Source organism: Alnus glutinosa, chromosome 6 (genome assembly GCF_958979055.1).
Source record: "Alnus glutinosa chromosome 6, dhAlnGlut1.1, whole genome shotgun sequence".
NCBI lineage: Eukaryota > Viridiplantae > Streptophyta > Magnoliopsida > Fagales > Betulaceae > Alnus > Alnus glutinosa.
Genome location: NC_084891.1, coordinates 30,149,901 through 30,177,585, shown reverse-complemented (window position 1 = coordinate 30,177,585; position 27,685 = coordinate 30,149,901). Strand labels below are relative to the sequence as shown.

The window sequence follows — 27,685 nt, the reverse complement described above, 5'->3', positions numbered from 1 at the left end:
AAATGGCTTTTTAAGCACTGTTCCACGATCTGAAGTCCTTCACCTCAACCATAATTCACCGCACCATAATCAACCCACCGGATCAAAATCAACCACCGGAAAATCAAAATCAAAATCAACCATCGGAAAATCAAAATCAACCCACCGGAAATCAAAATCAAAATCAACCAACCGGTGAATCAAAATCAAAATCAACCAACCAGTGAATCAAAATCAAAATTAACCCACCGGTGAATCAAAATCAAAATCAACCAACCGGTGAATCAAAATCAAAACACCGGAAAATCAAAATCAACCCACGATGAATCATCTTCGTTGGCGGCCCATGGTTTCCACCGACCCCACAGCCACTCTAAGCTCTGACCACCATCTCACTAATGGCATCTCCATCAACTTCAACGCCCAGTTCCTCGACGACGACGACGAAACCCTCGTCTTCGTCTCGAAACGTACTGGGTCTTCTACCTAACCCGACCTGGACTCCCCAGCCCGAAACCGCTTCCTTCTATCCCTGCCAGCCTCTTACACGACCGCCCCGTGACCGATCCAGGGCGTCTATCTCTCTGCTCCAATCTCTCAAAATTCCCATTTTCACGCTACCCTTCATTTGACCGATCCGGCAGAAGATGCTTCAACCGTTCAATGAAGATGATGGAAAGGTAGAGGCTGGCGTCTGGCGTCGGTAGGGAAATGAAAAGGAACAAAAAGAAGGAGAAAGCAGAGAATGAAAGAGAAATGTGCAAACTTTTAATAATAGAATATTCATACATGTGTGAACAATGCGTGTGGCGTCGCACTGTTCACCAATGTCCATCAAATCTATTTTAGATATGAACTAGCGAATCAGATGGAGGAAGTTTTTTAAGTTATGTTATGTATTATAGATATACAGTGGATTATAGATCATCTGCTGGGACTGCTTTAGAGACTCTATTTAACCAAAAAAAACTAAATTCTATAATTAACCATTTTATATATTCACGAGTGTATACTTAAAATATATAAAAGTAAAAAAAGAAAAGAAAGTACAAGGCTCATAGAGCTTGCTTTGCGGCCTCCGTATTAATTGTGATATTATTTCAAAAGTTCGACAAAAAATTGTTGATTTAATCATGCCTATTAATAACAGCATGAAGATATATGCTTTGCAAACTACCCTCTGCTACGACTAAATACGTGCTAGCTATCTGATAATTAAGTTAAGGGCCTCCACAAATGAATGAACTACTTTCCGTATACTTCTCCTGAGATCTCTAACATGCCAAGAGCAATACAAACTAACAGACTCCTCCTTAATTGTCGCTGTAACCTTGTAAAACAAATTTAAAACTAACAGATAGAAATGCTAAAGGACAGATTTTTGTTTTGCCTCCCGTTGCCTTAGAGCAGCTTAGGAAATAATAATTAATGCAGGTGAAAGAATCCAGTACAGAAATGGAGGAAGAGAGAGCTTACGGTGCTCACGTTGTGGTTTTCCCGTTTCATGGACAAAGCCATATAAATCCAATGCTCCAACTCTCAAAGCGCTTGGCCTCGAAAGGGCTCAAAATCACAGTAGCCACGACACTCTCTGGCATGAACTCCATGCAAGCTGGAACTGGGTCGATTGCATTTGAACCAATTTATGATGACTGCATTGAAGGTGGGTTTGCAGGACCAGGTGGGTTGATCGGCTTCTTGGAGAGGTTTAAGGCAAGCGCCACACGTTGTTTACCTGATCTCATCAAGAAAGCAGAGAAGTCTGAGTACCCTGTGAAGTGCCTGGTGTATGATGCTAATTTACCTTGGGCTCTGAACATAGCCAAGCAACTGGGTGTTTCTGGTGCGGCATTCTTCACACAATCCTGTGCTGCTATTGCAAGCTACTACCCGATGTATATGGAGATGTCTGATGAGCCACTTCCGGTGCCTGCTTTTTCAATGCCTGGATTGCGGCCACCTGGAATTCCAAACTTGCCATCATTAGGTTCAGTTGAAGGACGTTTTCCCCCTATAATCAGAATCATATTGAACCAATTCAGCAACATTGAGAAGGCAGATTGGATTATTTTTAACTCATTTGATAAGTTGGAAGAAGAGGAGAGTAGTTTTCTATTATCCTCTTGCTTTTTCTTTGATTTTTTGGCATTTAAGTCAATTTTTAGGATTATTGCTTAATTTGATCTTTAGTGGATTGGCACAAGTAATTAGATAATGGTCTTTAATCCAGAAGTCCAATAAAAATCCAATTCTGGTAATTTAAGTTGCAAGAGATTCATATGTAGAAATGACCTCAAAGCATTCGATATACAGTACTCTCCCACCCTATCATATGGATGCATCTCAATATATGTATTAAATCGCACTTATCCCAAAATTTGAAGTCTATAAAAAATGATAAATTTAATTATTTAATTAATATTCTAACATTCTCCCTCACCTTTAGACTCAAACTCACGATCCCCCTATACGTAAAATATTTAATTAAAATGAGAGGTAAATAACGTAGACAAAGTTTAAACTTTAAGGTCTTTGCTTTAATACCATAATAAATTATCACTTGTGCATGTGTATGTACATGCGTGTAGGAGTATGTATGCAGGCATATTAATGGATGTATTGTGTATATATATATATATATAGAAAATAATTTTGATCTTCTGGCTCGGCTTGAATATGGAAAATTACTTCACAATCTAATAAGAATCCATAGAATCTGTTATAAATGCAGTGTGAATTAAAATTTTATATATATCTGTTGTGGAAGTCTGAAAAATCATGAATAATGATCCGCCTGAAATTCAATCTGTTTGCATACATAAGTTTTATGTTTTAAAGTTCATTATCAACACAGATTTATCATATAATTGATGACAAGTAAATGTGTGTAAAATACAGGTTATAAAATGGATGGCCAATCTCTGGCCCGTAGTTAGGACCATCGGACCAACTGTGCCATCTGTTTACCTTGACAAGAGGGTGAAAGATGATGCAGATTATGGTTTCAATCTCTATAAGCCAAACAGTGAGACCTGCATGAGTTGGCTTAACACAAAGAAACCTGGTTCGGTGGTGTATATTTCATTTGGCAGTACTGCTGCAGGTTTGAATGCTGAACAGATGACAGAAATGGCAGGGGCCCTAAGGCAAACTAGCAGCAACTTCTTGTGGGTGGTGAAGGCAAACGAAGATAGCAATCTCCCTAATAACTTTGTGGAGGAGACATCAACAAAAGGATTGTTGGTAGCATGGTGCCCACAGTTGGAGGTGTTGGCCCATCCTGCCATTGGATGCTTCGTAACACATTGCGGATGGAACTCAACAGCTGAGGCAATAAGCTTTGGAGTGCCAATGGTGGGAATGCCACTGTATTTAGACGAAATGACTAATGCATATTTTTTGGAGACAGTTTGGGCAGTGGGTGTTCAGCCAAAAGTAGATGAGAAAGGTCTTGCGACTAGGGGAGAAATTGACAGATGCATCAGTGAAGTCATGCACGGAGAGAGAGGGCAGGAGATTAAGAAGAATGCTATGCAGTGGAAAAAGTTTGCCAAGGAGGCAGTGGATGAGGGTGGAAGTTCTGATAAGAATATAAACGAAATTGTTGCTCGACTAGTGGGCACCTGATATTGTTTTTTTTCCAAGTTGGGTTCTGCTTCTGGTTCATTTTAATTCTGTTGTGTGTGAAGATTTTCTAGGAAAGGGCCATAATTCTCCCTCCTCCTTGAAAAAAATATAGTTAGAGGGAGCTTCTTTGCTGCAAAACTCTAGCATTATTAATTACAGCCAATCTGCATGCATTTCCTTGGTGATCGATCTCCCATGCTATATTGTTAAGAAAATATAAAGATCATAGACTTGGCTCGATCTATATATGGCAGTATAGCTACTGGTAAGAGGGTAATGACATATGCTTTTCATACAAAAATGTAAATGTTGCGGATCCTCTAGTAAAGTGTATCGAGTAACGATCCATTGAACGCACTAGTCACATCTATACTTTCACTTCAAAGGAACTAGCCTAAGTTATAATTAAAGTTCTCTATAATCACTTATAAAGTTCATTCTCAACTAATAAAGAATCAATATGGGACCTAGCATTCATAATTATTTTTATAATCTATTAACTTTATGTAAATTATTCATTTTCTCAATATAAAACATGAGGTTAAAAATTGAGCCATTGTATCTTCCCAATTATAAGTAGGTGCCGAAAGTGCGCTAGATTTGAGTGGGTTAGACTTTTGGACCTTAACTCGTTAATTTCGTGTTGAGATTATATAGACCTTAACACAACTCATATAAAAATTTATCAGCCTTTTGATATCTCACAAGTCAAATTCAAATCGTTCACTAAATTCGTTTGATAACTTAAACGAATAAAAAAACCTGTAACACTTCGTTCACTAATTTTCAGTTGAATTCGTGAGTTGCGTAAAAAGAAAAAGAAAAAGAAAATTGCAGTCGCTCTCAAAACAAACGAAAGAGGGAAAGCTGTGTCGCGTAGCACCAGGTCACTGCTATTCCAATGGAACAACAAAGTTCCCATCTCTTTCTTTCACACCCGAAAGTTTTCCCCAAACTGAAAACCCTCCAAACCCCAAATTCCCTCCCCAACTGCAAGTAGAGCAGAGCTTCTCTCACCGTCCCGCCAAGAACCCCCACTACACTCTGCAGCTCGCCTGCTCAAAGATCACACTCTATTTTCTCTCTGAGGTCTCTTTACGCTCCTGATCTCCCGGTCAGTTGGCTCCTCTTTCCCTCTTCCTCTGTTTTACTCTCCATTAATTGCTGTAATTTCGACGCAATGAAACCCCTTTAGCCAAAGTTTATTGCAATAAATGCGTCAATTTGTAAACTTTGGGAGCTAATGGGAAAATTGGACACTTTAGTATAATCCAGTCATGGATATTGAACCTCTGACCATCGAAAATGAGGTTATGGAGTTTGACATGGGTGGTGGTGTGGAAGATGAAACTACTACCCTCGACTTAGAACACCCAGATGATGACTATGAAGGAGATTACAATGACGAATTAGTTGAAGGTTCTAATCCTTCTACGTCTCTTGGTTTTTTAAACTCAAATGGGGAACCGGATCTTGAACCGTATGAGGGTATGGAATTCGATTCCGAACAGGCTGCGCGTATTTTTTATAATTCGTATGCCCGCCGTGTTGGTTTTAGTACCCGGGTCAGTGTGTACCAGCGGTCACGGCGTGATGGGTCCATCATATGCCGTCAAATTGTGTGTTCCCGTGAAGGATTTCGTCGTGAGGGAGCTGAAAATAGGTCTAAGAGACAGCGGACGATCACTAGAGTTGGGTGTAAGGCGCAGATGACGGTGAAGAAGCAGAGTTCTGGGAAATGGGCAGTGTCGAAACTTGTGAAGGAACATAATCACGAGCTTGTGCCGCCTGATAAGGTGCATTGCCTCCGGTCACATAGGCATGTATCAGGTCCTGCTCGAAGCCTGATTGATACCCTTCAAGCGGCTGGGATGGGCCCTAGTGGGGTAATGTCTGTGTTGATCAAAGAGTCCGGTGGAATTAACAATGTTGGATTTACTAAAGTTGATTGCCAGAATTATATGAGTAGTAGTAGGCAGAGGACTCTAGGGAGTGGGGGTCAGATTATTTTTGACTATTTGAAGCGAATGCAGGCTGAGGATCCTCGTTTTTTTTATGCAGTCCAGGGTGATTTTGAAAATTCAACAGGAAACATTTTCTGGGCTGATGCGAATTCAAGAATGAATTATAACTACTTCGGAGAAACTGTTACATTTGATACGACATATAGAATGAATCGTTACCGAGTCCCCTTTGCTCCATTTACAGGGTGGAACCATCATGCACAACCTGTATTGTTTGGATGTGCATTACTCCTAAACGAGTCAGAGTCCTCATTTGTTTGGCTATTCCAGACTTGGCTAGAGGCGATGTCTGGTCGCCATCCCATCTCAATCACAACAGACCAGGATAGAATCATACGAGCAGCTGTTGTGGAAGTGTTTCCAGGAACCCGTCACCGATTTTGTAAATGGAATGTGTTTAGGGAAGCTCAAGAGAAATTATCTGATGTATATCACTCGCACCCTACTTTTGAAGCGGAATTCCAGAAGTGCATCAATTTGACAGAGACAATCGATGAGTTCGAGTCATGTTGGGAGTCTCTTCTTCAAAGATATGGTCTTGGGGATAATGAGTGGCTTCAGTCAATGTACATCGCTCGCCAACAATGGATACCAGTTTATCTACGGGATACATTCTTCGGGGAGATGTCCATAACCCAAGGAAGTGATAGCATAAACTCTTACTTCGATGGGTATATAAACGCATCAACTAATATTCAGGTGCTGATTAAGCAGTATGAAAAAGCAATTGCCACTCGGTATGAAAAGGAAGTAAAGGCCGACTATGATACAATTAATACTTCACCAGTTCTAAGAACACCGTCCCCCATGGAAAAACAAGTAGCATATCTTTATACAAGGAAAATATATATGAAATTCCAAGAAGAATTGGTTGAGACTCTTGCTTATCCTGCGACTATGATTGATGATACTGGATCAGAAACCATTTATCGGGTGGCAAAGTTTGGGGAAGACCACAAGTCGCACTTTGTTAGGTTCAGTGTTTTTGAAAAGAAAGCTAGTTGTAGCTGTCAAATGTTTGAATTTTCAGGTATTATATGTAGACACATATTAGCAGTATTTAGAGTAACGAATGTTCTGACATTTCCATCTCATTATATCTTGAAACGCTGGACAAGAAATGCTAAAAGTGGGGTTTTGTTGGATGAGCGCGCTCTTGGGTTGCCAAGTGATTCGCAAGAGTCTTCTGCTGCACGTTATGACAGTCTACGACGGGAAGCTATTAAGTATGTAGAAGAAGGGGCCGAAACTGTGCATGTTTATAATGTAGCTATGGATGCTCTTCATGAGGCTGCAAAGAAGGTTGCTGCATCCAAGAAGCATGGTTCTGGGGCCATTCAAAGTGCACTGGATAATGGGAGTCAACAGCTTCAGTCTTGCTCCATGGTATGTTCTTTCCTCAAAAGATATTATCCCTGATGGCCTCTGTATCCTATTATCTTTCTGAATTTTTTTTCCCTGTAAACATGCTTTACCTGGTGATCTGGGTCTTTCCTCAGTAATCTTCCTCTTCTGAACTTCCACAGAAATTAGGGCTTGATTCATTGCTAGAGAAAATGCATAAAAATTGCTGCTATATCAGCCTGAAACTGTGGGTATATTCCAACACTAAATTGTATTGTATGGGGCCTTTTTTCTCTGCTTTAAGTTCAGCGTTTATGTTTGTTGCTATAAATGACTGTGTTACTTATCAAAAAAAAAAAAAAAAAAAAGGCTTTGTGTTGGTTGATGAAACCAGAAGGGGTACAAGCTAACACTGGATGCATAGCATTGATCTTGAGGGTTTAAATATGAGACAAACTAAAACTAGAAGTGATTGAGAGTGATACATTGTCACATATTCAACTGAATATTTGGATTCAATCTTCTGACTTGCAAAGTTGGACTATGAGGTTAGAGAATAACTTTTTACGGCATCAAGGCAATCATTGATGCTTTACTAAGATCAGCACTGGGCAATCAAGAGATTTTGTATTTTTGGAATTCCAGATACAGCTACCTCTACATAGCTGTTTTTAAGTCTCTACCTATTGAAGCTTGCTTCTGCCTTTTACAATCAAAACAGCATTTATTTTTTCCTGGATAAGTTCTGCTGTTATGTTTGTAACGGGCAGATTTACAACCACATAATAGTTTTTTTTTTTTTTGGTTAAGTGATAAACAGCCTTATTAAAAGCGTAATGCACCCCTAAATACACCGGAAGTATACAAAATTAAACACCTAATTAGAAAGAGAAAAACGAATAAGAAAATTGACAAAACTAAGCGACAATGGTGACACAAAAGTCACAGTCCAAAGATATAAAATATGAAAGAACGAAGCAAAAATATCCTCCAATGATCTCTCCATGTCCTCGAAACACCTATTATTTCTTTCCTTCCATAAACACCAAAAGAGGCAAACCGGCACCATCTTCCAAATCGCAGCAGTCCTCAGCCTTCCAGACGACCACCAATAAGCAAACAGGTCAATAACTCTTCTAGGCATAACCCAAGACATACTAAAGCGAGAAAAGAAAGCACTCCACAAAGCGGAAGCCACATCAGAACCACATAATAGTATAAAGGAAGGAATCCTTTCTTCTATTATCGTAGTATCTTTACAAGTAACTCTTGGTTCCTTATAATTCCTTGCCTGTATATTGCGCTACACAATTTACTCTTAGGGAAAAATGTGTTTGCTGCTGGATTTTCTTCTCTGTAGGTGGGGTTGATGTGGCCCTGTGAATCTTTACCCTACCCTATACACTGCAAAGGCATTGCTCGCTAAACCTTAGGGCATTATTGAATAGGTGTTTGTGAGATATAATTCATCAGTCATTAATAAGTAATTACAATCTAGATGCCTTATGAGAGAAAAGGAAAAGGATACTTAATTTATGGAATTGCTTTGGCTGTCACTTTGAAGAGATCTGTAATTTCATATTGGAAATGATATTGAAGATGTTCATGCAAACCATGGCAAAATTTTTGAAATGATACCCTTATTTCCATGCCTTCCAGCTACTTTATCATCCACTTTGATTTCACGTTTCTGTGAAATATATACATGAATCATTTCTGGATTATAACTCAAGATGTTCATATTGAGCGAATTAGGTTGTTTTGGAGTTCGAGATCTGGTTTGAGTATTATTGAAAGGTCTGCATATTGGGTTAAATTTTGATGTGACATTGACATGGATTTACTTGAAGATTTTGTTTGTTGGTCAGTTCGATGTGAAAGATAATGTAGATAGCATTGGTAGTTAGGTTAATCCATTGCTTGGTGCATTTCACTCTAAAGTTCCTCTGCAGGACAATATAGTAGTAGAGATCAATAACGACCAAACAAAATTTAAGATAGGCCATTCATTTATATCTCCATTTTAGAGACCAACTGCTGCATAGAATCATCTTATTACATTGTAAAATTTGTGTCTGTCATATGAGAATTTTGACAAAATTGGTATGGGACTGCAGTAAATGATTGAATTCATTCAACTGGCAAGTGATAGTGTCATGATTGCTATAGAATTTGTGTATCATTATTTTGATAATCAAATGAACTCCCGCTGGGGGGGGGGGGAGAAGCAAAATCTTTTGTCCCAAGTCCCAACTATTTGGGATTGGCATTAATGAATGCTACATTTTGTATTTGAGAGCTTAGCAGAAAAGAATGTCATTTATAGGACTTTTGAAGATTGTCTAGTTAAGCGTACACAGTGAATGTTCAAAGATCACCCCAAATTATACCTCTAAAATAATCTGGATTTTGAAGGTCTTGGGATACAAGAACTGGATTTATTAATCATTTGGTTCTTTTATGCGTTTAATATGTGCGATGTCTTTCTTGTTTGTGCACCTGCATCTCAATTTCGAATAATTGTAATCTCTTGTTTTCACTTTTGTAGGATCAGGACAAGAAAATTCAGGAATTAACTGATGAATTGGAGAATGCAAGTCAGCTATGTGAAGCATATCGATCAAAACTGTTTGCTGTTTTGAAAAACATGGAAGAACAGAAGTTAAAGATATCGGTCAAGGTTCAGAATGTGAGGCTCAATCAAAGAAGCTAAATTTGAGGGTGTGGTGGTGGCAACATTTTCATCATCTTCATGAATACTACAAATAGCAACTGGAAGGGTGAGAGTAATTGGATGCTTAGACTATCCCATTAACGCCGATTGTAGCATATGTGTTTAGTTACTGAAAGAGTTATAAATTTGTTCTAGCTTAGGACAGTTGTATACTATGTCCACTACTACTTGAATGTAACCGTAGAATAGGTTGTCTGTAGTGGATGGAGAGGTGGTGGCAAAGTGAATAAAACTTTGATGCACTTCTATAATTCTTTGATCAATTCCTTGTTCATGTACATTTGGTGCGGTTGGAATTTCAGATGAAGTTGACTAACTGCAGGAAAGGAATACCCAACATTTGTTACACATTGAGATGGGTGTTTGACTGTATGTGGCGGTGTCTTATTCTCCGACTGAACTGGCCAAATTTAATGACCTTTTGTTTTGTAAGAGAGGATGGATAGGATCTTAAAAACCTTCATGGCCTTTTAATGAAATAAGGAAGTGTGGGCTACTTAGAGAACTGATATATTTTGTTTGCAATCGGAGCAGACAATTGAAAGAAGCTCTCTGACAAGTCAATGCATCTAAACTGAACACAGATATTGCAATCAAAATAAACAATTGAAAGAGAGTCATGACAGGTCAATGTGCCCAAACTGAACACTTGTTTGGACATATGAGCCACATCAAAGAGCTCTCACAATTACAGTCGAACAGGTTGCAATCCAGGCCAAGAATTGGAGCCAATCCCTAGCCGGAAACTATCCCATGTCTCTCCTCCACAATTTTAGAATAGGTTTTCATTCATCAATTTGATTAAGTAGATGATGGGCCGTTGTCCAGTTGGACCAAGCCCATTTACGGATAGAATCTGTGACGGGTGCTTTATATGGAAATCAAATAGGACTATAGGAGCGAGGGATACAAAGGTGTACGAAGTTTTGAATTTCAAAAAATGTGGCCGTTGCGGCAACGGATCAAAAACAACACAAAAGAAGCCCACGCGCCTCCCCCACTCTCCCAACTGTTAATGCATATATAAATAAATACGGTGGATTCATTCCCTCACACAGAAAGCGATTTGAAAAGCGAGAGAGAGAGAGAGAGAGAGAGAGAGAAGAGAGAAAATGGAGAAAGCAGGGTTAGGGGAAGGAAACAGAAAGGTGGCGTCAGCAATGGAGGCGTACGAGAAGCTAGAGAAGGTCGGAGAAGGGACGTACGGGAAGGTGTACAGGGCGAGAGAGAGGGCGACGGGGAAGATCGTGGCCCTCAAGAAGACTCGCCTCCACGAGGACGACGAGGGCGTCCCTCCCACCACTCTCCGCGAGGTCTCCATCCTCCGCATGCTCTCCTGCGATCCCCACGTCGTCAGGTCTACTCATTACTCTCCATTGATCTCTTCCCTTCTCTGTTTGGTTTTGATTCTTCTTCATCTTTGATTCTTTAATTTCTCCACTTTATTTAAATCCCACTTCTCTGTTTGGCCGGTTCTTCGTTGGGCTTCAAAAAATTTCTCCATTTCTTTAAATCCCACTTCTCTGTTTGGATGCTTCTTGGTTGGGCTTCACAATTGGTTCTTGTGATGGGGGTCTATATTTTCATTTCTATGGGGGCTCTGGTTGTTTTTTTACTTTGTTGTGAGAGGGTTTATTAAGTTGGTTAATTGTTGGGGTTTCAATTTCTTTGTTGTTTCTATGGGCTTTTGAATATATTTCTTCTGATGGGATCTTCATTTCTATGGGGTTTTCAGGTTTTTACTTTGTTGTTTGAGGGGTTATTATGCTTGTTAATTCTTGGGATTTCAACTTCTTTGTTGGCTGTGATTGATCTGCCCTTCATTGGGTTTTGGTTGTAGGATTCTTGCCCCGGTTTCTTGTGGGATTATTAGACTCAATCTTGTTTCTTGAATCTTGACCCTATTCCTTGTTTTTTAGGCTTTCGTTTACTTTTGGTTCATTGAGGTTGGCTGGTTTCTAGGGTTATCTTGAGAACACTATCTTCTCTGTAGGATCGTCTATTTCTCTCTATTGTGAGCTTTAATCTTGTGGCATATTAAAAAAAAAAAAAAAAAAACTACTTCCCAACAGGTTGATGGATGTCAAACAAGGCCAGAATAAAGAAGGGAAGACAGTACTCTACTTGGTCTTCGAATACATGGACACTGATCTCAAGAAATTCATTCGGACCTTCCGTCAATCTGGAGAGAATATTCCTGCCAATGTTGTTAAGGTATAGACGAATGAATTTATTCTGGACCAGTTTACTAAGGTTGTTTTCCCTCAATTCCAGTTACAAATGTTTGGTTGCTTTTCAATGCAGAGTTTGATGTTCCAACTTTGCAAGGGTGTAGCCTTTTGCCACGGTCATGGCATCTTACACAGGTAATTTTCCAACATTTTCTTCCAAAATGGCTGTTCTCTCAGATAGGCAGACTTGAAACTATGGTGTGATTGTCATCAACTCTTTTTTTAAAACTGGCTTTTTATGCTTAGGGATCTGAAACCTCACAATCTGTTGATGGACCGAAAAACAATGATGCTTAAAATAGCAGATCTTGGACTAGCTCGAGCATTTACCGTGCCAATTAAGAAGTACACTCATGAGGTAAAGTTATGCTTTTTCATGTATGTTCTTGGTTATTGATAACAAGTTCTTTTTTACACAACTAAAAGTATAGAACTTTGTGTTTTTGCCATTGCAGATATTAACTCTGTGGTATAGAGCTCCTGAAGTCCTTTTAGGGTCTACCCATTACTCAACTGCTGTAGATATTTGGTCTGTTGCCTGTATATTTGGTACAGAACTTACTCCCATGACTTTGGTTTGATCTTCAAGTGAATTTTATGGTTACCAAATTATATGTTTGCTTTCAAGGGTGTAATTTATTTAATCTGAATTGTAGCTGAACTTATCACAAAGCAAGCACTCTTCCCAGGAGATTCTGAACTGCAACAGCTCCTCCACATATTCAGGTTCAGTGAGACAGTATCCTTTCTCTTATGTGCCTCCCTGCTTTCAAAAATCAAGTGCGCTCATAATCTCTATGGACTTCTGATGCAGATTATTAGGCACTCCTAATGAAGAAGTGTGGCCAGGCGTAAGCAAACTAATGAATTGGCACGAGTACCCGCAGTGGAAAGCTCAAAATCTGTCGAAGGCTGTTCCTAATTTGGATAAGGACGGGCTGGATCTGCTATATGTAAGTTGAACCTACCCACCGCTTTAATTTTGGCTATGTTTAATAATTGACACCCACTTAAAATTGTTTTTGTGTTCTGTAGCAAATGTTGCAGTATGAACCCTCAAAGCGGATCTCAGCAAAGAAAGCTATGGAACATCCTTACTTCGATGATCTGAACAAGGCCTCTCTCTAAACAAAAGCTTACGTTGTTGATGGGGGAAATCTTCTTTTGGCTGCTAAACAGTTGTTATATGTTGTTGCAAATTGTATCTGCTTCACTCAAGCATACTCCATGTTAAATTTGTTTTAGGACGAAAATTTGTTTAGATGTGATGGATTGATTGCTCAAGCTTGCTTTTCAAATTTTAATGATAATATGGGCTTTCTAATTTTACAATTATTTACGGTCAATTATATCAAATACTTGCACTAATTTATATATTTCACTCCTGCAAAAATACAAGTGATCAGAATGGATCAGGAGGAACAAACTCTTACTCGGATTAAGATCCTGTAGAGTTACAAAATGGACACAAAACTTTGCTTCAGTTCAGTAGCACGTTCTCTGAACTACAAAATTGCCTGCAGACTGCAGTGCGTGGGATTAGGGAGTAACTTTAAGCCACAAGCCACATGAAGAAGGTTGACCAAAGAGTAAGTGAAATTGAAGCCAAGGCATAAGTCCACAGCATGATTACAGAACATTCACTCTCTCCTGCTCCAAACAATTGAGTGATGGTTCCTGCCATTTGAGACCAGAAAGGAAAAAAATCTCAAAAGATGTAAACTAGGTCCTCATTTAAGATTTTAAACGAGCCCAACAAAGCTTTTTAACATATCAAATGGTCTAAAAGAAATTTTACAAGGTATTGATAAATTAGTGGGTTAACTTGGTGGGGTTAAAAAGATAAAGCACTGTGGCAAAGTGTTCAAGTTAGATATATATTTACCTATGTTCATAGCAGGGGGGACGGCATACTGCATTAGAAGAATAAACCGATATAATGGATCAGAGTGCACCAAACCAATTTGATGTGCACCTTTAATGATGATAATCCCTGTCAGTGGCAGGGCAATATAACGAACAGCTACAATGCCAACGATGATGGATTTCTGAAGTCCTGACCCTTTCAAACCTGGAAAACATTCAGCAATTATAACTTTCCTATGGCTAGAGTGAAAAAAGTTCCATCGAAAAGTTAGGCTGAGGAGGAAAGAAGATGAGCCTGAGTATCAGTTAATCACCTTTGAGAAGGTTTCCACCTACAATAAGAGTGAGAGCTGGAATGGCTCCGTCACTGCAGTTGTCAGAGAAAGTATTGGGAAACTTAGCAGCAAGAATTAAAACAGGAAAATTTCTCATCAAGGAATGTAAAACAATGAGAAAATAATAAAATCCAAGTTAATGTGTGATATTTGTCCAGGCAGAGATAAATATCTACATCTTGAAACAAAATTATGACCAATTCATCCAGAGCTGTACAGATTTTGTGCATAAGTTTTATACCCCAACAAGGAAGCAGAGTCTTGGATTACACGAAGAGGAGCACTTTCACCAATCAGCGACTTACGGATCACAGGGACAAGTCCAATTGCAAACCCAACAATCTACACAAGAAAAGAGCATGAGGTTAGCTAATGTGTCAATACAACCAGCAAAAGTTTGGATTTAGTTTACAAGCCACCGCACCAAGAAAGTTAACACCAACATGCACACCAAATCAGAAGGAAGTCATGCCCAGCATGGACATGCTTGGAGACTTCACATTCTGAGGGGTTTGGGGGGCACAGTGGCATCAGACATGAAGCACATGCTTGCACATCAGGCTAGGATCTGATCACAGTGCAAATCCAAAACTCCAGTTAAGTTAATACATTCTATTTAGCGTTAGGACGTTGCACATCTATTGTTTCTCCTATAGATTTGAAAGTTTATTCCATGTAGAAGATGGATGTATAATAGATCTCCATCATCAAGTTTTACAACTCATTCTTGTGCACAATGCTAAGGACATCTTCCAAGGTGGAGAAAATTAGTTTTTATCATGACAAGTTCATTTAGGAATATACCTACTTAATGAAACAGTGCTAAGAGTGCATCAAAAGGGATGAGATGACAATGATAATTAGCTGAGTGGTCATACCGCTCCAGTAGTAGAAGGGGCAAATACCGTCTTCAGATTAATCTTTCTAGACAGCTTCTCTAAATATTGCTTTATTTTATCCGAAACTGCAACCTGTAATGGAATTCAATAAAGGTTGAAATCTCAGAATGTTGCTTTCACTGAAGAGACGTGATAATATAAGAAGATAAAGTTCATCACATATTGATGTTGGAAACAACCTCAGATTCCGTTTCAGATCTAGTGCAGGGTAGTGCATATTGAACTTCAGGGTCCTCTGATATCAAGCAATGTTTCGTGGAAGAAAGTAATGGCTCTGTGCAACTCCCTATGTCAGACTTACTGATAGAGTGGTCATTTACTCCTGATTCTTTTGTGCTTCTTCTTGAAGATATCCGGACAATATTATACACGTAAGACCACAAATAAATGGCTCCTACCTGAAGTGTCACAGCAAGAAATTACCATAGTAGAAATATACTTGGAAATTGTCTATCATAAAACGAAGTAAGATGTACTGAAACAAATTCACTCATTACACAGACATTAGGATAAGCAAATTTTAGACCCAAGGAGAAATTGAATACATATGATTATTTACAACTGAATGTAAATAAAGTTTCTCTTATGAGATACCAACCAAACCCAAACACAGATACAAAGTGATTCTCAATTTATCAGGTTAGAGTTCTAACTGAGACAAATTCATGATTACAGCCCATCCAAGAGCTGGCCTATATACACTGAACTTAAAAAGGTGGTTACTGTATAGTATAAGTGCTTACAAACACTTTATACTTCAATCACAAGAAGCAAGACAACAAAACAAAAGAAGAGGTACATACCGCCATTGAAAGTGAAACATAAGCCATTCCATATGTATGACAGACATCAGGAGCTCCAAATGGTCCTCCTTTTTCTTTACAAACGGCTGGGATTATAACGAGAAGAATGTTCCCCAAATTCCCTGGTCACATTTACAAAGTAGTCCACATTTAGTCTGACAAACATTAAAAAAGTCTCTGAAGATGAAATTATACATAATGCTTTTGGAAAGCAACTGATTCAACTATATTTTGTACCAAGGAAAAGAAACTCAGGAAACAAAGAATTTATCAGAAATGCCTAGAGAAAAACATCCTGTTCATTGCTTGTTTTCAAGGTAAGCAGCCTGTATAATCCCAAATAACTGCTATCCTTGGTCAAACTAATACAATTAACTGACTTAACTTCTGGTAGCAAGAATGAGTTAGCAGGTGGAACAGTATGAGTAAAACATCCAGCTTTTGTTATGATGAACAGCTGCCTGAAGTCTCCACCCTTTAATAGAGACAATGTGCACTCCAAGTAACAGCAAGACTTACTTAAGAATTACAATTTGTCACCACATCAATTACTAAAATAAGTGTGTTTCTTTCACTCTTGCCTTTTGCATGAAAGACATTGTTGCATTTCTTATCATCTACAGAAAATCTGTATCATTCAGTAGGGTGAATAGCAAACTTGTAATGAATCGTCCATGAGAAAAGGAATAATCAACTTGTTGATGGGACAGACAACACTACTCTGTTTCTGTCCGGTTGCAATTTACAAAGCAGCTGAAGCAATGTTTTATGAGTAAAGGACCTACACATATGTTTTACCTGCAGCACAGCAACCCACTATAAGGCCTTTCAGGTGTGGAGGAGGTCTTGTAATTAGGTTAACCACCCATCCAAGAACTGAGCCAATAATAAATGTGAGGAGGATATTGATTGGCATGAACCACCTACACATTCAAACAAATGTACTTCAGCATACTATAATGCTAAAATTCAATTGGTTAAATGGACTGACGCAGTGACCAGAGTTGAACAGTTGAACTCACAACTTAACCATGCTGTCCCTTGTTATTGTTTGGCCAAGGTTGGTGGCCACTAGGGCTGGATTAAATACATAAAATACGACCTGTTAACAAAAAAAAAAAAAAAAAAAAAAGTTCTATTAAGAGACTGAACAATTTGTATGAATCAATGAGAACAGCTTTTTGTTTTTAATCCCAAAACAAAAGACAAAGAAAAGAATACTTTTGCCCTCTTAAAAAGTTCAGATTATTACATTTCAGTAACAATTCTTCCATCTTTAACAAGTAAATCTAAAATGAAAATGACTAAATAAAAAAACTCACAGTATTTAAATGCTTCCTAGCATCTTCCCCCAAGATATCAACACCATCGAGTGCAAGATACGACCCGAGGGCGGTAATCAATAGCACTTTCAAGACTGGAATTGATGCCGTGATGAAGAGCTCCAAAAGCCCCATGTTGAGATCCCTTCACGACTCTGAAAATGATCTTCAACCTACTATATAATATGCCGATATTGTCTCGTGAAAATATGTCTTAAGAAAGACAGCTTTGACAGTTCAAAACAACGTGGCAGAGCATGAGTTGGTTGGAACTATACTATATTAAGACCTGAACAGAACAGACAAACCAAAACAAAAAAAAGCTTTTCACACAAACACCAAAATGGTAAAGCACGTGCAAAGGAAAACAAATGAGATTAATGAGATGCCATAACGTACAAATTAGGTTCAGAAGAATCACATGGAAAGTCATTTCAAAAAATTTCTGAATGTATAATTTCTCATTAGCGTTTCCAGGCTAGCTAGCTTTTATACTACAAAACCGAACATTTATTTGGAATAAGAAATAATTTTTCCACTCACATTATCCTACATCAATCTTACACCAAGACACGTAGGGTATAAAACTCATGCATGTGGGTCTTATATACATGAATCTCACACCATTTTGATGTAAGATTGACGTAGAATAATGTGATGTAGGAATAACACATCCGATTTGAAATAGCCATGGAAGATTTATTGAAGCGCCGTCAAAGATTCCCACCTAAAGCATGGTCTAATGATTAGAAAAGGAAAAGGATAACAGACATATGCTGAAAGTTATGCATTCATTGAACAGGAAACCCATGTTCAGCTCAGGAGCTTAAATTTAAATATTGACTAAACCAACCAAAAGCTGGCACTTGAATCGAAAACTTTCTCGATTCCCAAACAAGAAAAATAAACAAACTTTTATCTTATAAAACAGAAAGAGAGATAACGTTAAACGTGAACTGAACCAACCAGCTAAAACGAAAATATCAGAGAATTAGACCCCTCAGAATCTCAGCACCCTTCTTTCTGCTCTGCGCCAATGAGACCCTTTCCCATGTAATGATTCCACGTGCGAAAAAAATCAACGAAGGCAATTTCTGAGATTGCTTTACCTACCGGCCTTCATCACGAGTGCTCGTTTTTCAGTTTAAAACAGGGCACATGGAGGATATAGACCAAAAAAAAAAAGGGTGAATTAAAAAATAATGTAGGACAAATGACAACGAAGTCGTAGAATCCAAAACAAATAGGATGTCCGGAAGGAAGGTAAGATGAATGAATCTGTGCGTTCTAATGTACATAATTGCAATTTGTGACAAAAACGACAACAAACATGTAACTAGCGGTGCAAAACAACCCGCCTATTTCTAGTCGCCATTAGCCATTAGGGGCTGACGAGTCAGCATACGGGTTTTCATCAACCAAAATGGGACCCGACGGCCTCTGACTTCTAAAGAGAACGAAGACACACGTGGACAAGAGTTTCAACGTGACCATGACACGGTTCCACAACAGTTCAATTTTCTCCTTAACCGCCGCTAACTATTATCCGCTCGTATGCGTACGTGGTTAGCAAAAACCACGTGATTTTGGTGAATTTGATACTTTTTGGACAGCGGTTTGATGTTTTTTGAAGAGCCATCCAAGACGTTCAATAACCTAATTAAGTAAACATAATATGTATACATATTTTGTACATCTATTTTTTAAATTATCATTTAATCGGGTTGGGTGGTCGCGACCACTAGATGGCATGTCGGGAGTGGCCACGACCTCCCGTGAAGGTTCTATTGAGATGGTCGCGGTGATTCCAAGAGGTTTTTGTTGGTATGACTAACCACCCCTATTGTTTATATATAGAGATATGTTATATTGTCACTCCAAGACGCAACTCTTAGTCACCTTTAACCGTGTGACAACTTTTACTTTTATTATTATTATTATTATTTTTTAGAAAAAAAAAAATATGATCACCTTGCCACATAGACAATATGGTCAAGAATTATGTCTTGGGTTGACAAAAGATCATATCTCTTATATATGTATTTTTTACAATTATTTCGTAAAAATAATTACTTTATTCCTACGTGTCATATGTGCCCTAAATTCAGACTTTGTTTCTTTTTTTATAACTATCGGAGAAAGAGTACACAAACTAAGGAACTAAGAAAGGGAAAGAGGAATCCAATCCAAAACAGGGAGGAGAGGATCCTGAGAAAACTGAAAATATGATAATGCAGCCAGAAAAATTTATAGTCGTAGCCCAGTTTGCCACATAATGGGCACAGAAAGTTTGTACTTTGGTTTACATGATTAACTGTCCAGCTAGTTGTTAATGGAATGGTTGCCAAAACCTAAGAGATTGTTGGAGCAATACGCCAATCTTGTATGATATTTGGATGTTGAAGAACCAAAGTAACTGTGAGAGAATCATCTTCTAAGATAAAAGAAAGAACTTTTAAAAATAGAGCCAAACGTGCGGCCAGCAGAACCACCAAGGCTTTACCATGAAGAGCCTGTACATGGTAGGCTGATGAGATGAGAGAAACACTAATAATTTGTACTATCATCATTAATTCAATAACAAAACGACAAAAAAAAAAACTTGTGATAAATATTGCCCGAATTTTTAGACCATTTGTTGGGAGTGCTGAAACCGCCAAGGCTTTACCATGAAGAGCCTGTACATGGTAGGCTGATGAGATGAGAGAAACACTAATAATTTGTACTATCATCATTAATTCAATAACAAAACGACAAAAAAAAAAAAAAAAAAAAAAAAAAAAACTTGTGATAAATATTGCCCGAAATTTTAGACCATTTGTTGGGAGTGCCTTCAGCAAATCCAAGATTATAAAGTTGACGTTACTGGCTATCATTCATTAGATTTCAAGGTTTTTGTTACAAGCTTGACTTCGGTTGCTTTCATTATTGAAGAATTTGTTTGATACACGCTTACTTGTACCATCCAAGGTAACGCGGCTTGATTCTGTCATCCAAACTGACTGTTTCAGTGCCGTATTGAAGACAGATTGCAGCCTCACACAAAAAGTAAGAAGGCCGGATGAGAGGGAAAGAACACAAATTGCATTTTGCAAAAGAGACGTATCCAACTAGCACCTGTCCGCTAGATCCAAGTTTATGAGGAGAGGAAAAGAACAAATAGCCCACTTGTTTCTCCAAAAGAGATACAAACATGCTTAATATCAGTAGTTTGACGCACCTACTTTGTTGTTTAAAGAAACTCTCCATTTCAATTGATAATTTCTCGCGAAAAGAAAACATGAGATGAGATAATACATCCGGTCTTTCACTAAGGTTTCCAATAGCTATCCGAATTCAAGTTGATTATGTTTAGGATCAAACAATTCTCAATCATCGTCCTTACCCATCGGATTATCAATATAATCAGTAAGAAAAACTCCAATATTTTATATTTTTCTCTTTAAATGAGATCTCAATTCCACCAATGGTTTCATTTGATATCTTACAATTACAATCCATCTCACCCTGTTAACATAAGAGTGTCAATAAGCTCTTGTATCAACTATTGTTCAAAGAAAATCCAACACGGCCACGTTAAAAGGGTGGGAATATCACTAGGATAAAAGTGTCATTTCCAGATTTACTCATTAACTAATTTCCTATAAGCTATGCTATACACCCCACTTTTATCCCACGTTTTTTATGTCTTAAATTTTTATTTTTCTTTTAAACAAGAACAGATTCAAAGACTAATCGACAGTATTCCTATTTCTATTTCGCCTCGTTGCAAACTTGCATTTGACATTCTGCCGCTCAGTAAAAAATATTAAATGTACTCACCACCCACTACTAGGCGGAAACTGTCACGTAAGACAAAGGGGGCTCATATTTCCAACACCACCTAACATTTTGTAGTTACATGATACCTAACCGTTTCCTCCACAACCCTAGCTATCACCTTTCCACTGATAGCACCTCACTACAAGAAGCAGAAAACAACCATGAATCTCGTAAATAAAACGACGGAAGCAGCCTTATGAGACAAGCAGACTGCTCTATAGAATCCCAGCACCAAGTGAAACAATTCCTTCATTGCATAAAGACGCACAACTTAAGAACATAGAGAACCTTCTGAAAATCCTTTACAGAAAGCATACCAAAATGGTGATCTATGCCTCTTTCCAGTTCTTCCGAACCTCCTGTTTCGATTTCTCCCTCCTAGCTTCTCATGTGGTATGGATGGTTTTCCAGATTGACAGTCCTGGAAGGCTTGGTTCCTGCTGTACCAATATCAAGTACTTAGAACAAAATTTGATGCATGAAAATTAAAAGAAAAATGATACACTTCACCAAAAATTCTCTCCCAACGTTGCTCCCCAAAAGATATGTCATAATCCTATGAACTCGTATGACTATGACACATCATTTGGGGAATAAACGTGAGAGAATTTTAGGGAAGTGTAGCATTTCTCAACTTAAAATAACCATCAGAAACTGTTCTCTTGCTATTTCAGGCTGAAACAGAGAAACAAAGCATTAGCAAAACTTCAATAACACTACTATACGTGATGATAATCATTTTTACAGAAAAGTTCATCACACCAACTGGTTATTTAATAAGAATATCCAGAAAGGAAAAAAGAATCACCCTTGACAATAGGCGTCATATGTTACATCCCCACAGTTAACGAATATATTAAACACATTCTGGGTAAGAGGTACTGACTACTGAAGAGATTAAACACTTCTGGAAATGAGGTGATGATTACTGTAAAGAGATCAAACAACTTGTTATAAAGTATGTATTTTATATCCATTTTAAGGTCAGCCAAGCCAATTAAATCTGAAGATCACTTCTAAGCAACCCCATGCAAAACCAACAAATGGAGATCCTCTTACTAGGAGGCGACCTGATTAGGTCTAGTACTCCTGTGGATATCTAACCATATAACAAAATTTGACAACATAGCAACAATTTGGCTTCTGGAATTTCCCAACTGTGAACCTGAAAAATGCACAAGAATAAAATCAAATGCGACACAACATAATATCAGAGATCCCAAAACTCATGCAAAGAGAACAATATAAAGGATAGTAAACAGAGATCAAGACACAACTTTTTTTTGATAAGTAGATCAAGACACAACTATGAATGAAACAACAGGAACATGAGGAAAAAGCATCGCACCATAATCTCCATCTCTTTCACAGCCATGATAGCAAAGGTAAGTGGCAGAGACAATATTGGACATGCGAGCATAGGCTTAAAACATCCCTCGTGCCATAAGAAAACAAAAAATCAAAAGGGTCGGGAAAATGTAGAAATCAAAAAAACAAATTCATAACATTTTACAGCACATCCAATACAACTACAAGATATTACAATGGCGATATATATATATATATATGCTGCTCTTCATCCACAAGTACTACTTTAAGCTATGAACATAAAAGGAGGGAACAAAAGAGGAATAGCAAAATGTACAAGGCTGTGTTTGGCAAACTTTTTGGAAACTCTTGCCTCTTTTCAAACACTAAAAAACACTTTCTAAAAAATAAATACCAATCAATTTTCAGATGTGCCCCACCATCATCATACTTTTCAAAACAAACTATAAAATACTTTTCAAAAAACAAAACAAAAACACTTTTTAGAAAACTTCTCACGCCTTCCTATAGGAGTATTTTCAAAACACATGCTTATTTTTTCAGCTGTAGAGACTGACTTGTTACTTATAAACATTCTTTACAAAAAAACAAAACCTAAAACAATTTTCAAAATGGTTGAATAATCATTTCTTAAGCTTGATCCACATGCTTCAGCAAAAGATGCAAATAATTTTAATTTTAGATAGTACAAGATTAGATATCTTGTGTTACGCCCAAACTAAAGTTAACCAGAAAAATATAACCCATGCCCAAACCAATAGTGAACAGAAATTCACCCAACTTATTAACTGAGCAAGAAATAATGACTAGTAGTTGAAACTGAACTTAAATCCAACATAAGCAAGTAACGTTATGCCTGCAATGGCTATATGAATTGGAATCATATTCTTACACTTATAAAACTTGGTATCTGCCTGGCTGGGCTCCACCTGGTAGTTGTAATGCCTGGTTCGTGATGTCTTCCAAAACACGTTTTAATTCTGATTTAGCTCTCTTCACAGACTGCTCAGTAGGTCCCTCAATGAACAAGTAAAGCTTGCGTTCTCCAGGTCCTGCAACCCGACCTGGAGGGAAATACTGGCCCCTGGTAGTAATCGCAGCTCCAGTCCACTCTGAAATTGGGCCCAAAGTTTCCTTGTGGGTAACCTTCCATCGAGCATTTTGGGGAAAATCATTTATCTCCAACTCCGCCTCATAATGTTCAGGCAATGCATCAGCTTGAATCTTCGCCAAATTTTGCTGTAAGTTGAAAGCAGCTGCAATTGCTGCTGCTCGAGCTGCCCCTGCCGCCTCATTGGCAGCTGGCAAACCAGTCCCAGGCACTGCTGCTGCTGTTCCAGGTATTGTTAGACCAATAACGCCTGGTAGGGTAACAGGTAGTCCACCATTGGGAAGCAATTGGGAGGCGGAGGCAGGGGTTTGCATAGAAGGTGTACTGACTTTGGAGGCAGCAGCAATTATCTGAGCTAAGGCAGCCTGCTGTGATATGTCACCACCTGCCTTCCGTATACCTTCATCTTCATCTTCCGAATCTGATTTGTCCTCCTCAAAACCATATTCTTTGGCCTGTGCTTTCTTTGCAGCTCTCCTCACTTCATCTTCCTCTTCATTAAATTTAAAACCACTTCCACCATAACCGGTCCCATGGGCTTGCTCAAGTCCCTGATTCACTTTTGCCATAAAACTATCAGCTACAGCTTTCAGATCATCAGGAACAGCTTGCTTAGAGAGTTCTAATGCTTTTACAAGATCAGGTGCATATCTTGCATCTTCATCAGATATAAATGTAATAGCACAGCCTTTCCTGCCAGCTCGGCCTGTACGACCAACGCGGTGAACATAATCTTCATAGTGGTTTGGAACGTCAAAGTTGATCACCAATTCAAGCTCCTTGACATCTAACCCCCTGGCAGCAATACTTGTTGCAATCAGCAAATTGCAGACATTGCTCTTAAAATCAGAAATGGTGGATTCACGATCTGTCTGATCCTTAGCCCCATGAAGAGAGAGGCAAGCATAACCGTGCCTGATAAGATCCTTGAACAAAGCATCGCACTTCTCCTGCGAGTGGACAAATATCAAAATTTTTCCTTTCTCATACCATTCCCCCAGTAATTCTAACAATCTAAAGAACCTATCACTTTCCGGCCTCACCTCAACCATCTGTGTTATGTCTTTGTTCACAACACTTCTCCCACCAATTTGTATCTCCACAGGTTTGTTTAACACTTTACGCGCCAAAACTTCAACCTGACGAGGGAAAGTAGCAGAGAAGAGCACAGTTTGGCGATCTGGCCGAATATTTTGAACAATTCGAGTAATTTGAGGTTCAAAACCCATGTCAAACATTCGATCGGCTTCATCCATGACCAAATAAGTGACTCTACGCAGATTTGTAATCTTCCCCCCACTTGTGCAAAGTATGTCAATCATCCTGCCTGGAGTACAGACAACAATCTCAGTGCCCCGCTTCAATTCACTAATTTGTTGGGCAACACCAGAACCTCCATACACAGGCACACACCTGATACCAAGCACCTTGGCAAACTTCTTTATATCACTGTGGATCTGCTGTACAAGCTCCCTCGTCGGTGCCATTATAAGCCCAATAGGCCCATCTCCAGCTACCACCTCTGGCTGGTCCTTGATATGCCTCAACATTGGCAGCACAAATGCAAGGGTTTTGCCCGAGCCAGTTTTCGCAACGCCTATGCAGTCTCGACCACTCATAATTATAGGCAAAGCCTGGGCTTGAATTGGCATTGGCTTTTCGAAGTTAAGTTTCTTTATTGTCTCCAAGATTTTACTTGTAAGTCCAGTTTGGTGCCAGGTTTTGATTGGCTTTGGCACATCCTTACCATGTAGCTTCAATTCCAATTCTTTCCTGTAAGCAACAACCTCTTCAGAAGTCATCTTTGAGATATCTTTCACTTCAATGTAGAAATTTTTTCTGAACGATATATAATCAATCTTTGAGTGGTCAACTATAGAAAGTTTCTCAGCTTTTGTCTTCTTCACCCTTTTCATGAACTCATCATCATTTTCATCTTCTGAATGATCCTCATCATTCTCAAGGTCACCATAATCTGACTCCGAATCTTCACCCTGCATTATTCTCCCCACATATTTTTTTGGACCCTTCCGTGGCTGTTCGCCGTTACTTCCTTCATGCTTCTTATCTTTGTTCTTCGGGTCCACATTCTTATCCTCAACATTTGAGGGCGCCAAAGTATTGTTTAGCTTCTCAACTTCAGGCAACACCATAGAATTCATGAAAGCATCCAACGGATCAATTTCCTCATCATCTCCAGCAGCACCATCACCCCCATTAGCTAAAGTGGATGCAAACATTCCATTCTCGGAATCAACAAACATTGAATCGCCATCACCCACTTCTACACTGGTAGGCTTGGCCTCTTCATCCACATCCATTTCTGTCTCCGATTTTTCTGTATGCGGTACTTCTTCGTCGTCGGACTCTCCTTCAAGAGTCCAGGCCTTACCAGACTTTGGTTCATCAGCATTCACTTCCCCATGATTCTCTCTCTCTGCTTCTTCCTTGGCTCTCTTCAACTCTTGCCACTCCTGCACTCTCCTCCTCCTCTTTTCCATTTCCTCATCCAATCTCCGCTGCTCATCCTCTAACTCCTCTTCCCGTGTTTGTCTCTTCTCTATCTTATCTGAATCATCGTCACCACTCTTTTTCCTCTCTTCACTGTCATCCCTGTGCTTGCGAGGCCTGCTGCTGCTCCGTTCACGATCTCTCTCCCTGTAATCATCATCGTCTCTCCTCCGCCGCTTCCTGTCACGGTCCCTGTGCTCATCATCACCATCGCTGCCATCATTATCGGCTTCTCTCCGCCTCCTCCTCTCCTTCTCTCTTTCCTTCTCCCTCTCTTTTTCGCGCTCCCTCCTCTCCCTTTCCTTCTCCTTCTCCTTCTCCCTCTCCCTCTCCCTCTCCCTCTCCCTCTCCTCCCTCTCCCTCTCCCTCTCCTCTCTCTCCCTTTCCCTCTTCTCTCTCTCTCTTTCCTTCTCCCTCGCCCTCTCCCTCTTCTCTTTCTCTCTCTCTTTCTCCCTCTCTCTATCTTCCCTCTCTCTTTCCCTCTTCTTCTCTCTGGCTTTTTCCCTTTCTCTCTGCTTCTCCTTCTCCCTCTCCTTCTCATACTTGTCATCGGAATCACTGCTCCTCTCTCTCTCCGATCGCCGACTATCTCTGCTCCTCTTTTCCTTGTGCCTCTCTCCATTCCTCTCCTTCTCTCTTTCTCTCTCGCGATCCCGGTGGTGGCTCCGCTTCACATCCTCCTCACTCCTCTCCGATTCCTCTCTCCTAGATTTATGTTTTCCCTCATCCATTGCTTCCTCCTGTTGGATTCGCAGATCAAAACAAAAAGAAACAAACCAAAAACCATATGTCACAAGAAACTACACCAGAAATTGAATAAGCAAATCAGTCACTTCGGATCCTCTAAAACCTTATGCAATTGTTGAGTTTTATAATGGACCTGAATCAAATATTAAATTGATTGGAAACTGATAACTGTATGCTATCTTCATAAAGAAAAATAAAATTACCGCGAAATTAAGCTCCCAAGCAACAAATTCGAATCGACGATGGATCCAGAGATAAAATCCGCAAAACCCTAACCTCTTCGTCTTTGGTCGAATAAAATCAGCGGCTAGCGTAAGTGAGGAGACCTCCACGTCGCGCTAAGTGCTGTTTCTCTTCAGCGGGTCGTCACTGCAATGGGTGCATATTCTTCAACCAACGCCAAATGGGCCATCGCTCTGCAGCCCAAGTAAAATTTGGAGGACCTAGTTAGAGACTTGATTATAAATGCCAATCTTTTTATGGAAATTAGTGAGTAAGTCGCATTAATCCTTCGTTAAGCGGGGAATTTGTTATCTGATAGCACATGCGGAAAGTATACGTAAAAATGACACATATTAATTTGTTGGAAATTTCATATAACTTAAATGTAAGAGTGATATGTGTCTTTTAAACATGTGACAATCATATTTTTTTTTTATTAATGCTATTAAAAAAATATGTGAGAAGCGCATACTATTAAAACATGTGTTTCTCACATACGAAGAGACACATACTAATCTTATATGTAAATTATACAAAATTTTTCTACGAATCGGTTTGTAAGAAATCTCTGTCCATGTAAAAAGACTCACATGAGACATGACCAAGGGGTAGCTTAAGCCACCATTTTTTAAAAAAAGTTTTTCTTAATTATTTTTAATTTTTTCTTGATTTTTAAATTTAAGCGTTTTAAGTTTTATTTTTTTATGAGTAATGCTACTACACACTCTCATTTCTCCATACACATTTCTCCACACTCTTAGGTGGCTTTTAAAATTACC

At 38.9% G+C, this 27,685-nt stretch overlaps 5 protein-coding genes across 11 annotated transcripts; 3 read left to right on the top strand and 2 right to left on the bottom strand.

The window, feature by feature from the left end:
• Window positions 1-1,322: 1,322 nt before the first annotated feature.
• Window positions 1,323-3,606, top strand: LOC133870393 (mogroside IE synthase-like). The gene is made up of 2 exons (XM_062307506.1): window positions 1,323-2,083; window positions 2,858-3,606. Exons 1-2 carry the CDS (start codon window positions 1,408-1,410, stop codon window positions 3,604-3,606), a joined length of 1,425 nt encoding a protein of 474 aa, XP_062163490.1. The 5' UTR covers window positions 1,323-1,407.
• A 795-nt stretch (window positions 3,607-4,401) lies between these two features.
• LOC133872071 (protein FAR1-RELATED SEQUENCE 5-like) lies at window positions 4,402-9,986 on the top strand. Its single transcript, XM_062309581.1, has 2 exons — window positions 4,402-7,016; window positions 9,523-9,986. Exons 1-2 carry the CDS (start codon window positions 4,884-4,886, stop codon window positions 9,685-9,687), a joined length of 2,298 nt encoding a protein of 765 aa, XP_062165565.1. The 5' UTR covers window positions 4,402-4,883; the 3' UTR covers window positions 9,688-9,986.
• A 747-nt stretch (window positions 9,987-10,733) lies between these two features.
• Window positions 10,734-13,295, top strand: LOC133870834 (cell division control protein 2 homolog D-like). Its single transcript, XM_062308072.1, has 8 exons — window positions 10,734-11,065; window positions 11,781-11,922; window positions 12,013-12,074; window positions 12,186-12,297; window positions 12,395-12,488; window positions 12,596-12,665; window positions 12,754-12,892; window positions 12,975-13,295. Exons 1-8 carry the CDS (start codon window positions 10,821-10,823, stop codon window positions 13,065-13,067), a joined length of 957 nt encoding a protein of 318 aa, XP_062164056.1. The 5' UTR covers window positions 10,734-10,820; the 3' UTR covers window positions 13,068-13,295.
• LOC133870833 (protein PIN-LIKES 3-like) lies at window positions 13,286-18,396 on the bottom strand. 2 transcript variants are annotated; one of them, XM_062308070.1, is made up of 11 exons: window positions 18,131-18,396; window positions 17,165-17,453; window positions 16,865-16,944; window positions 16,641-16,765; window positions 15,843-15,964; window positions 15,219-15,437; window positions 15,019-15,111; window positions 14,382-14,482; window positions 14,120-14,172; window positions 13,825-14,010; window positions 13,286-13,616 (listed from the first exon to the last, which is right to left on the bottom strand). In XM_062308070.1, the coding sequence occupies exons 2-11, from the start codon at window positions 17,297-17,299 to the stop codon at window positions 13,492-13,494; spliced, it is 1,239 nt and encodes a 412-aa protein (XP_062164054.1). In that variant the 5' UTR covers window positions 17,300-17,453; window positions 18,131-18,396; the 3' UTR covers window positions 13,286-13,491. The 2 variants fall into 2 exon arrangements, with proteins under 2 accessions (XP_062164054.1, XP_062164055.1); XM_062308071.1 differs by lacking the exon at window positions 18,131-18,396 and having other exon boundaries at window positions 16,865-16,919; window positions 17,165-17,283.
• A 2,600-nt stretch (window positions 18,397-20,996) lies between these two features.
• Window positions 20,997-27,110, bottom strand: LOC133870731 (DEAD-box ATP-dependent RNA helicase 42). 6 transcript variants are annotated; one of them, XR_009900778.1, is made up of 4 exons: window positions 26,888-27,104; window positions 23,208-26,677; window positions 21,304-21,423; window positions 20,997-21,125 (listed from the first exon to the last, which is right to left on the bottom strand). XR_009900778.1 is itself a non-coding variant. In XM_062307936.1 (3 exons), exon 2 carries the CDS (start codon window positions 26,666-26,668, stop codon window positions 23,210-23,212), a length of 3,459 nt encoding a protein of 1,152 aa, XP_062163920.1. In that variant the 5' UTR covers window positions 26,669-26,677; window positions 26,888-27,104; the 3' UTR covers window positions 20,997-21,426; window positions 23,208-23,209. The 6 variants fall into 6 exon arrangements, 4 of the variants coding, with proteins under 4 accessions (XP_062163920.1, XP_062163919.1, XP_062163921.1 ...); XR_009900777.1 differs by lacking the exons at window positions 20,997-21,125; window positions 21,304-21,423 and adding exons at window positions 21,935-22,151; window positions 22,335-22,409; XM_062307936.1 differs by having other exon boundaries at window positions 20,997-21,426.
• Between the last annotated feature and the right edge of the window lie 575 nt (window positions 27,111-27,685).

Coding starts and splice junctions, on each gene's coding strand:
- LOC133870393 (XM_062307506.1), top strand. CDS start 1,408: ATGCAGGTGAAAGAATCCAGTACAGAAATGGAGGAAGAGAGAGCTTAC. Junction 2,084..2,857: donor TAAGTTGGAAGAAGAGGAGA/GTAGTTTTCTAT, acceptor ATTGATGACAAG/TAAATGTGTGTAAAATACAG.
- LOC133872071 (XM_062309581.1), top strand. CDS start 4,884: ATGGATATTGAACCTCTGACCATCGAAAATGAGGTTATGGAGTTTGAC. Junction 7,017..9,522: donor AGCTTCAGTCTTGCTCCATG/GTATGTTCTTTC, acceptor TCACTTTTGTAG/GATCAGGACAAGAAAATTCA.
- LOC133870834 (XM_062308072.1), top strand. CDS start 10,821: ATGGAGAAAGCAGGGTTAGGGGAAGGAAACAGAAAGGTGGCGTCAGCA. Junction 12,298..12,394: donor TTAAGAAGTACACTCATGAG/GTAAAGTTATGC, acceptor TTGCCATTGCAG/ATATTAACTCTGTGGTATAG. Junction 12,893..12,974: donor ACGGGCTGGATCTGCTATAT/GTAAGTTGAACC, acceptor TGTGTTCTGTAG/CAAATGTTGCAGTATGAACC.
- LOC133870833 (XM_062308070.1), bottom strand. CDS start 17,299: ATGGGGCTTTTGGAGCTCTTCATCACGGCATCAATTCCAGTCTTGAAA. Junction 15,965..16,640: donor AGTGGGTTGCTGTGCTGCAG/GTAAAACATATG, acceptor AAATGTGACCAG/GGAATTTGGGGAACATTCTT. Junction 14,173..14,381: donor GACTCTGCTTCCTTGTTGGG/GTATAAAACTTA, acceptor TGACAACTGCAG/TGACGGAGCCATTCCAGCTC.
- LOC133870731 (XM_062307937.1), bottom strand. CDS start 26,668: ATGGATGAGGGAAAACATAAATCTAGGAGAGAGGAATCGGAGAGGAGT.